The following is a 9,830-nucleotide window of genomic DNA, read 5'->3' on the forward strand; positions in this document are numbered from 1 at the left end:
AGAATAGATATTTACTGAAACATTCGCCTCAAAAATCCTTACATAATTTTTTACATAATATACATAATTTTTTTATGTATTAAATTTTAATGTTATAATGTATATGACTGCATAATTCAGTTTTAAGTGTCTTCTTTTCTTTTTTCCCTCTCGGCCACCGTATTCTGTTTAAAAAAAAGAAAAAAAGAAGGGGCGGGGAAAGTCATTCCAAGATGGCGCTGCGCACAGTATGTGCTGCTGCTTTACGGACCGGGACAGATTTAGGGGTCAATAATGCGAGGGCATTTGTCACGACAGGTATGGAGTCCATCTGTATTTGGCAATTTTTAAAATACTTCCTGAACGTCTTGAATATAGAAAATATTTCGGTAGGTTATATTAGTTGCAGCAGAGCCCTGATGCACGCTGTCCCCTTACAGACATGGTAGAAATCTCATAAACAAATGTGACGAATAAATTTGGTCAAGCTAAACATTGATCAGGAAAACAACTGAGGTGTTGTAAGAGTGTCAACACATTTAATGCTAAACGGCTCATACATCAGTTACATTATTTTCTGGAAATTAGCTGCTACTGTTTTTTTCTTCTTCTTAATTTTGAACTGCAAAGTGTATGCTGTGCCATTATCCAGTGACTAATATAGTTATCAGTAAATACTCACAGCCATAGTTATAAAGGTGCAAAGATATCTGCCTTAGAATAAACAGGTAAAGTACGAGACAGTGAACTCATCACTCGCTGACAGTTGACTCGGAGTGCAAAATGTCCTCTGCACATTTCCATTTGTTTTGCAGTTTTCAGTCATGCTGTAAAACCAGCAACAAGCTGATAAATAACACAAAGAGAAATGAGGGGTGCTCTTCCTCCAAAGTCTGACTCGCCCACAGGCACTACACTGCCCAGTTAATTAACTTGATCCTCACTTTTCATGACATTTGTCTGATCCTCTGCCAAGACCCTAAAGGCATTGTTTTCAATTTTAAAGAAGGGGATTTGAATGCATGCTCTTGTTCTTTCTCTCCACCACATTTCCTCACATTTGGCCCATAATTTTTACGTAGCCTTGCTTACAAAGTAGAAAGGCGCTGAGGATGCAATGCCTACATCTGTGTACTTCACAGATGTAGGCAAAGTCATCCGCGTGGTATCAAAATGTAATGGATTCTTCCACCTCCCCACTCAGATTTGGGAAATCAGTAGCTTTGACAATCAAAAGGCACAGAAACATACTTTGGTGCAGAATGAATACAAATTAGGTGAAATAGAACAGCGCAGCATCTGGAAAAGTAAATGTGAATCACCATCTATGATCACTATTGTACACTATCACTTTACCATTTAAAGATGTAGCATTTTCAAAAGCGATGTGTCTAACTGTTTGGGATGTTTCCAGCATTCCTCTGCAAACGGGTTCCTCCTTTGGGCCCGATGCCAAATGAAGAGATTGATGTTAAAAACCTGGCGTCGGTAGAGAAGTATCGCAGCTACAATCGTTACTTCAGGCAAGCGGCGGAGGCGAGGAACAAGGACGTATGGTGGAAGACTTACAGGAGCTACGTGGAAAACGCTGACCCTGAGCACGGTGAGATGATGGAGTGAACATCGGGGCAATGTGATGTCTTGTAAATGTCATTTTTTTAATGGTAAAAACTCCAGATAGCACGAAAGAATTCTGTTGTGTTTGAAGGCGCAGAGCGAGTGGACATCGGACTGCCCTACTATCAACCCTGCAGGACCAAAGAAGTAAAGAAGAAGAGGCAGGTGATGAAGGAGAACAAGAAGAACGTCGAGCTGGAGCGGGCGTCTCGTCTGCGCACGTGTAAGCTTACATCAGTTTCTAACGAATTCTCCTGTCGCTCTGTTTTGGTACCCTGTGGTAACAGGTTCCTTGTTGTCCACCAGTTAAGATCCCTCTGGATCAAGTGCAGGAAACTTGGGAGAAGACAACCGGGCCGTTTCATGTTAAAAGACTTGCGGACCACTATGGGGTCTTCAGAGATCTCTTCCCCATGGCTTATTTTCTACCTCAGGTTACACTCAAGGTCTGCTACAGCCAGGATAACGGCACTCATGTGCACTATGGGAATCAACTGACACCCACTGAGGTACGTTAAGAGATTTTGATTCTATGTCCCCCCACACCTTTTATAAATCTTCTTGCATCATGTTCTTTCTGTTCTTTGTGGTCCTCCAGGCAGCGACGGCACCACAGATCAGCTTCAATGCAGAGGAGGGCTCCCTGTGGACCCTCCTGCTTACCTGTCCAGGTACACACAAAATGATCAGTGGACAGTCCTAAGAATGACTGGCTGTCTTTTAATACGTTTAAAAGTGAATCCACACAAGTAACTGAAGGATTCTTTACTTTTGCAGACTGTCCAAATTAAGTACAATTTTTTCCCCCCCTCAGATGAGCATCTTCAAGATAACGAGGCAGAATACATCCACTGGCTTGTGTGAGTAGTCTCATACCAGTCAAATAAGCTTTAAAACTATATGCTGACCATGTTGTGTTTATGCTGAGGTTCAAAAGTGCAATCAGATAATTCCTAAGTCAACAAGATCAATTTACTGATCTAATTTTCCAAAGTATAAGGTTTCCCACTAAATCTGAGCATCCAGTTTCACAAAACATATGGTAAATGGTAAATGGCCTGTATTTATATAGCGCTTTACTAGTCCCCATGTACCCCAAAGAGCTTTACATATCCAGTCATCCACCCATTCACACACACATTCACACACTGGTGATGGCAGCTACATTGTAGCCACAGCCACCCTGGGGCGCACTGTTTAACTGTGTGAGCTTCATGGTGCAGACTGCTGCATTTACAGAGCTTTGTCTCACAGGAGTAAGATTTAGATGTCAAAACTAGTTTATAATCAAAGTACATAATTTCCATATTGATTATTAAATGATTCTGATTCTGATCAGTGTAGTAAGTACAGTTTCTGTGTAAAAAGAGACATCTTGTGGCCAACTGAGGATACAACTCCTGCACAACCCCTTCAGCAAGAGAATCTGGTGGCTGTGTTCTGCTGTGGGAGCAGGGTTTTCATCCTCTTACACTAGTATTTTCCACATGTATTGGTCTGCTTGAGGACACAGTCAAATTGGTACGTGTTTGTTCTGCGTAATCAGTTTTATCCTGCAAATAAACCTTTCTGTGTTTACTTGAGTGGTCTCTGTCAGGACTGAGGAACACTCAATAATAAGGTGTGACACCTGTGAGAGATTTTGAAACTGCTTTCTACCAACAGAAACCAAACACCAAATGATGGAGTGACTTTTGAAAGAATTGTGTTCCATCGCTGCGGTAGACTTTCAGAGATTTAAAAAAAAAAAAAAATCTGTGCCAAAGGTCACACACAGGTGGTGCTCAGACTGAGGCTCATAAGGTGGAGCTGGTGACAAACTAATAAATAGGGCATTTGTTTGCTCCCCAGCAAGGCGAACCCTAAAAAGGAAATGGAATAAAACAGAGCTTTGTTCTCTGCTCTTAACTTGAAGTGTAAGATGTTTTGATTGGTCAGATCATCTGGATGAGCACTAAAAAACTTACAGTCCATTCACTTTATGCTGGTTGGCTTACTGTCATTGATTTCTCACTTCAAGTTTAAATCTAAGCTAAATAAACCTCGTTTCGAGTTATTCATGGATTCCTCGAATGATCCATGTCTCTGCAGGGGGAACATACCGGGCGCAGCAGTCCAGGCTGGTGAGGAGCTGTGTCACTACCTGCCACCCTTCCCTGCCAGAGGAACAGGCTTCCATCGCTATATTTACGTGCTCTTCAAGCAGGATGGGCCCATCAACTTCCAGGAAAACATCAGGCCCTCGCCATGGTGAGTAGTACACTAATCAGAGTGGTGGATGATGTATTCTTTTTGGATGGAGTTACAACAATAACAAAGTCCATCCCAACAGCAAGTTACAGCAAGATACCTGTGACTAGGAAATGTGTTGTGCTCAGTAGGTAGGAATAACACTAATCTCAGTGTAGCATTAGCAACTGCCTCCCGAACCACCCAAACCTGGCATATATGTGCGGTTGTAGTGATGGATATACTACAACATATACTAAACACAATTCAAATTTAGAGGTCATTTTATGCGCGAGTAACCCATGTAAGCCAAACTCTTAGGCTGGTTGCTATAAACACTCTGCTACATTGAGTTTTTCTACTCTTGACTCTAAAATGTCATTAAGTGTTGAGATACCATATAGATAACATGGTGATCTCAGACACATAGCAGAGGACGGAAATTTAAAAGCAAAACTTGTGTTTCTGTGGGGCAACCACCATGTGGATGAATGGATAGATAGAGATACAGATCTCTCTGTAAAATACTAGCATCGCACAATCACTATATAGGACCTGAATTATGACGTGTTATTGCAGACCACAAATGCTGGAAAAAAAAACTCTGCCATATTAAATATGCTTCAGACAAGTGGCTGATGCTCCTAGTATACCACAAACCTTAATAAATAAAATCAATTGTCTTGACATGTTGACTTTAGCTCGATTTAGCACAAATACTCTAAACACCTCCTGGATTAAAAAATGTATTGAGTGGGGACATAACTGTTAATCCTGTGTGATACCTAAAAACGCACTGAGCATGTATCGTCTCTCCACACAGCCAATCACTGGTGCAGCGCACGTTTAAAACGGTGGATTTCTACAGAAAGTACCAGGACAACATGACTCCTGTGGGTCTGGCCTTCTTCCAATGCCAGTGGGATCAATCTGTGACAGATACCTTTCACAACACCCTAAGTGAGTCACGGTGTGGGAAAAAGACAACACAATACATGCTGGAACTTGTTTCCCACCTCTAACGTGTTCATCTAAATTGGGCCAGGATTTGTGTGGCAGCTGGTAATGTGAGTTTAACAGTCTGCTTTCCTGCATCTTCTCCTGCAGACATGAGGGAGCCCGTGTTTGAGTTCATCAGGCCTCCAGTGTACCACCCCCCACAGGTCAAATACCCTCACCGGCAGCCCCTACGCTACCTGGACAGATACAGAGACGGGAAAGAGCACACCTATGGGATATACTGATTATCAGACACATGCACATTTGAGGAAACAGCAACAACAATGTGGAATTATGTTTGCCATATTTATGTCATGATTGTAAAAATAAAGCAATTTTCAGCTGCACTGGGGCTGCATTTTATTTACCTTTGCCAAAAAACAAACATTTTATACTCACTAAACATCAATTATCAGCATTTTATTAATGATAATCTGGCAGGGATTTTTCCAGCCAGCAACACCAAATATAAGTCAGCAACATTTAACAGCTCAATAAGAAGCAGGTACATGTGGAGTCAAAATGTGATAGAAGTAACATTTTTATGCCTCAACTATTTATTTATTTATTTTTATAGTTTTAAGCCCACGAGACGTTCATGTCAAAGACCAAAAATTTGTCTAAAAGCCCGTCTAGAAAAAGATACATTTATTCATACTTGATACTATAAACTTTTATTGCTGCAGTTGCTCTAATGTTGAGTAATTATCCCTAATTTTGTGTATACTGAAGCATTCAAAGAAATGTCAGCAGATGGCACTGCTGAGTTAAAATCCCCAGAGACCACACTGATGAGTCAGAACTTTTCAGGAACCTTATTTTAACTATGACTCATATTTGATTGTAAATTCTTAGCAATAATAGCTGCGGATCTTTGCTCATGTGTCTGTTTTATGCCAGTTTTGATTGATTGCACATTAATTTCATTCCATTTTTATTTACATAGCAACAGATGACAACAACAGATGCCTCAAGATGCTTTAAAAACTCTACAATAATAGACAGAGGGCAGAACCAGACATCTATTTTTCTTTCTTTTTTTTAAATGTGGTCCTTTCTGGCAGCTTTTGCAATCAGAATTGTGATCTGAATGCATGGTGGTGCTGAAGACATTTTGCTTTTGCACAAACAGCTATATAGAATCTCTATAGGCTCCTCTTATTCATGTGAATCTTTTATTTGTTTATTTATTCATTTCTTTTTGTGCTATTTCAGATATTACATTATATGTGGTATAATATGATAATGTCTAAGTCAAGGTAGGCAAGAGAAAACAAAAAGAGGAGCTGGTGGTGGCAGTGCTGTGACCGGATGGGGTTTAACTCAGTTCAGTTCAATTCAATTTTATTTATACAGCGTCAAATCACAACAACAGTCACCTCAAGGTGCTTTATATTGTAAGGTAGACCCTACAATAATACATACAGAGAAAAACCCAACAATCATATGACCCCCTATGAGCAAGCACTTTGGTGACAGTGGGAAGGAAAAACTCCCTTTTAACAGGAAGAAACCTCCAGCAGAACCAGGCTCAGGGAGGGGCGGGGCCATCTGCTGTGACCGGTTGGGGAGAGAGAAGGAAGACAGGACAACAGACATGCTGTGGAAGAGAGACAGAGATTAATAACTAATCATCAAATGCAGAGTGGAGTAAACACACGCAAGTTAAAAGAGCTGAGTTAAGAATAAACACTCTGAGCACCTACTGCAGTGTAACTAGGGGAGGATTCAGGGTCACCTGGTCAGTCCTAAATGTAACCTTTTTCAAAAGGGAAAGTCTTCAGCCTAATCATAAAAGAAAATGTCTGTCTCCCAAATCCAAACTGGGAAATAATTCCACAGAAGAGGGGTGGGAAATCTGAGGGCTCTGCCTCCCATTCTATTTTTAACTATCCCAGGAAACATCAGTAAACCTGCAGTCAGAGAGCAAAGTGCTCTATTACCTCATACAGTACTATGAGGTATAAAGCAGTCCTACATACAGGGAGTGCAGAATTATTAGGCAAATGAGTATTTTGTCCACATCATCCTCTTCATGCATGTTGTCTTACTCCAAGCTGTATAGGCTCGAAAGCCTACTACCAATTAAGCATATTAGGTGATGCGCATCTCTGTAATGAGAAGGGGTGTGGTCTAATGACATCAACACCCTATATCAGGTGTGCATAATTATTAGGCAACGTCCTTTCCTTTGGCAAAATGGGTCAAAAGAAGGACTTGACGGGCTCAGAAAAGTCAAAAATAGTGAGATATCTTGCAGAGGGATGCAGCAGTCTCAAAATTGCAAAGCTTCTGAAGCGTGATCATCGAACAATCAAGCGTTTCATTCAAAATAGTCAACAGGGTCGCAAGAAGCGTGTGGAAAAACCAAGGAGCAAAATAACTGCCCATGAACTGAGAAAAGTCAAGCGTGCAGCTGCCAAGATGCCACTTGCCACCAGTTTGGCCATATTTCAGAGCTGCAACATCACTGGAGTGCCCAAAAGCACAAGGTGTGCAATACTCAGAGACATGGCCAAGGTAAGAAAGGCTGAAAGACGACCACCACTGAACAAGACACACAAGCTGAAACGTCAAGACTGGGCCAAGAAATATCTCAAGACTGGTTTTTCTAAGGTTTTATGGACTGATGAAATGAGAGTGAGTCTTGATGGGCCAGATGGATGGGCCCGTGGCTGGATTGGTAAAGGGCAGAGAGCTCCAGTCCGACTCAGACGCCAGCAAGGTGGAGGTGGAGTACTGGTTTGGGCTGGTATCATCAAAGATGAGCTTGTGGGGCCTTTTCGGGTTGAGGATGGAGTCAAGCTCAACTCCCAGTCCTACTGCCAGTTTCTGGAAGACACCTTCTTCAAGCAGTGGTACAGGAAGAAGTCTGCATCCTTCAAGAAAAACATGATTTTCATGCAGGACAATGCTCCATCACACGCGTCCAAGTACTCCACAGCGTGGCTGCAAGAAAGGGTATAAAAGAAGAAAAACTAATGACATGGCCACCTTGTTCACCTGATCTGAACCCCATTGAGAACCTGTGGTCCATCATCAAATGTGAGATTTACAAGGAGGGAAAACAGTACACCTCTCTGAACAGTGTCTGGGAGGCTGTGGTTGCTGCTGCACGCAATGTTGATGGTGAACAGATCAAAACACTGACAGAATCCATGGATGGCAGGCTTTTGAGTGTCCTTGCAAAGAAAGGTGGCTATATTGGTCGCTGATTTGTTTTTGTTTTGTTTTTGAATGTCAGAAATGTATATTTGTGAATGTGGAGATGTTATATTGGTTTCACTGGTAAAAATAAATAATTGAAATGGGTATATATTTGTTTTTTGTTAAGTTGCCTAATAATTATGCACAGTAATAGTCACCTGCACACACAGATATCCCCCTAAAATAGCTAAAACTAAAAACAAACTAAAAACTACTTCCAAAAACATTCAGCTTTGATATTAATGAGTTTTTTGGGTTCATTGAGAACATGGTTGTTGTTCAATAATAAAATTATTCCTCAAAAATACAACTTGTCTAATAATTCTGCACTCCCTGTATTTTTAGGAAATGCTGGTAAAAAAACAAGACTTTCCGTGGCTTCATAGTGCTGCTGAAGGCCAAGGTGATGCAATCCAGTTTAAGTATCAGGTTATATTTTTAGGGCCGAGTAATACATTCAGTAAGAAGCAGGAAATTAGAGATCACCTGATCATTTATGTCTTTAAGAGATTTCTCCAGTTTAACTCATTAATGTGGGTCATCATATAATGATACAACCTAAGGGAAGCATCTATAAACTAAATGAAACATGCCTCGGGTGAGCATCAACCTCAGATTATTAAACTGACACGTTGCTTAATGCGCCAACTTGCACTTGAAACTCCACTGTATCCACAGCCCTGACACAGCAACAGGAAAAGTTGGGAACAATTTTGAGGACCCATGCAAGACTTCAGATGGCTTCTAAAATGTGTATAACGTACCTGTCCAGCAAAATACATTACTGTAACTTCAGGGCAAGCTAACCTGTTTATCCTATATTAAATTGCCAAGTAGATTCATGAAACCTGTTTTTCAGGACATTTCACAATATGAAAAAAACCTTCACATCAGTGTGAATTGGTCCACTAAAACTACACTAAACTAAAAGAATCGAGATACCTAAATTATGACTAAATGTCATAGTAGACTATCAATATAATTAAATGAAAATTTGCTGTCAAAGTGAACCTTGAATCATACAGATCCAATATCTGATTTACGAATAAGGACTTTACAGATCGGCTTTCCATTTTCAGTTTATTAAATCTTGCAGAGTAGTCCTTACCTCTAAATATAACCTCTCTCTTCTGTGAATATTACTAAACAAATAAAATCAATTGTCTTGACATGTTGACTTTAAGTCGATTTACCACAAATACTCTAAACACCTCCCGGATTAAAGCGTGCATTGAGTGGGCACATAACTGTTAATCTGTGTGATAACTAAAAACGCACTGAGCATGTATCGTCTCTCCACACAGCCATTCACTGGTGCAGCGCACGTTTAAGACGGTGGATTTCTACGGAAAGTACCAGGACAACATGACTCCTGTGGGTCTGGCCTTCTTCCAATGCCAGTGTGATCAGTATGTGACAGATACCGTGCACAACACAAGACACATCACATAACAACACAATACATGCTGGAACCTGCACGTCTCTCTAACGCGTTCATCTAAGTTGGGCCAGGATTTTTGTGACAGCTGGAAATGTGAGTTTAACGGTTTGCTTTCCTGCATCTTCTCCCTGCAGACATGAGGAAACGTGTCAAATACCGGCAGCCCCTACGCTAGCTGGAAAGATACAGAGATGGAAAAGAGCACAACTATGGAATGTACTGGTTATGCAACACATGCATATTTGAGAAAACGTCAACAACTATGTGGACAATGTTTGTCATATTTATGTCATGATTGTAAAAATAAAGCAAATTTCAGCAGCACTGGTGTTGCTTTATAGTTTGCTTTGTTAAAGAC

At 40.8% G+C, this 9,830-nt stretch overlaps 1 protein-coding gene across 2 annotated transcripts; it reads left to right on the forward strand.

Annotated features, from left to right (window-relative positions):
- The first annotated feature begins 198 nt into the window (after nucleotides 1-198).
- On the forward strand, nucleotides 199-5,165 carry mrpl38 (mitochondrial ribosomal protein L38). 2 transcript variants are annotated; one of them, XM_080872949.1, is made up of 9 exons: nucleotides 199-297; nucleotides 1,394-1,582; nucleotides 1,688-1,819; nucleotides 1,903-2,105; nucleotides 2,195-2,267; nucleotides 2,411-2,456; nucleotides 3,688-3,846; nucleotides 4,649-4,785; nucleotides 4,933-5,165. In XM_080872949.1, exons 1-9 carry the CDS (start codon nucleotides 213-215, stop codon nucleotides 5,067-5,069), a joined length of 1,161 nt encoding a protein of 386 aa, XP_080729075.1. In that variant the 5' UTR covers nucleotides 199-212; the 3' UTR covers nucleotides 5,070-5,165. The 2 variants fall into 2 exon arrangements, with proteins under 2 accessions (XP_080729075.1, XP_080729076.1); XM_080872950.1 differs by having other exon boundaries at nucleotides 1,688-1,761; nucleotides 1,884-2,105.
- Nucleotides 5,166-9,830: the final 4,665 nt, after the last annotated feature.

Source organism: Rhamphochromis sp. 'chilingali' (assembly GCF_963969265.1).
Source record: "Rhamphochromis sp. 'chilingali' genome assembly, chromosome: 22".
Classification (NCBI taxonomy): domain Eukaryota; kingdom Metazoa; phylum Chordata; class Actinopteri; order Cichliformes; family Cichlidae; genus Rhamphochromis; species Rhamphochromis sp. 'chilingali'.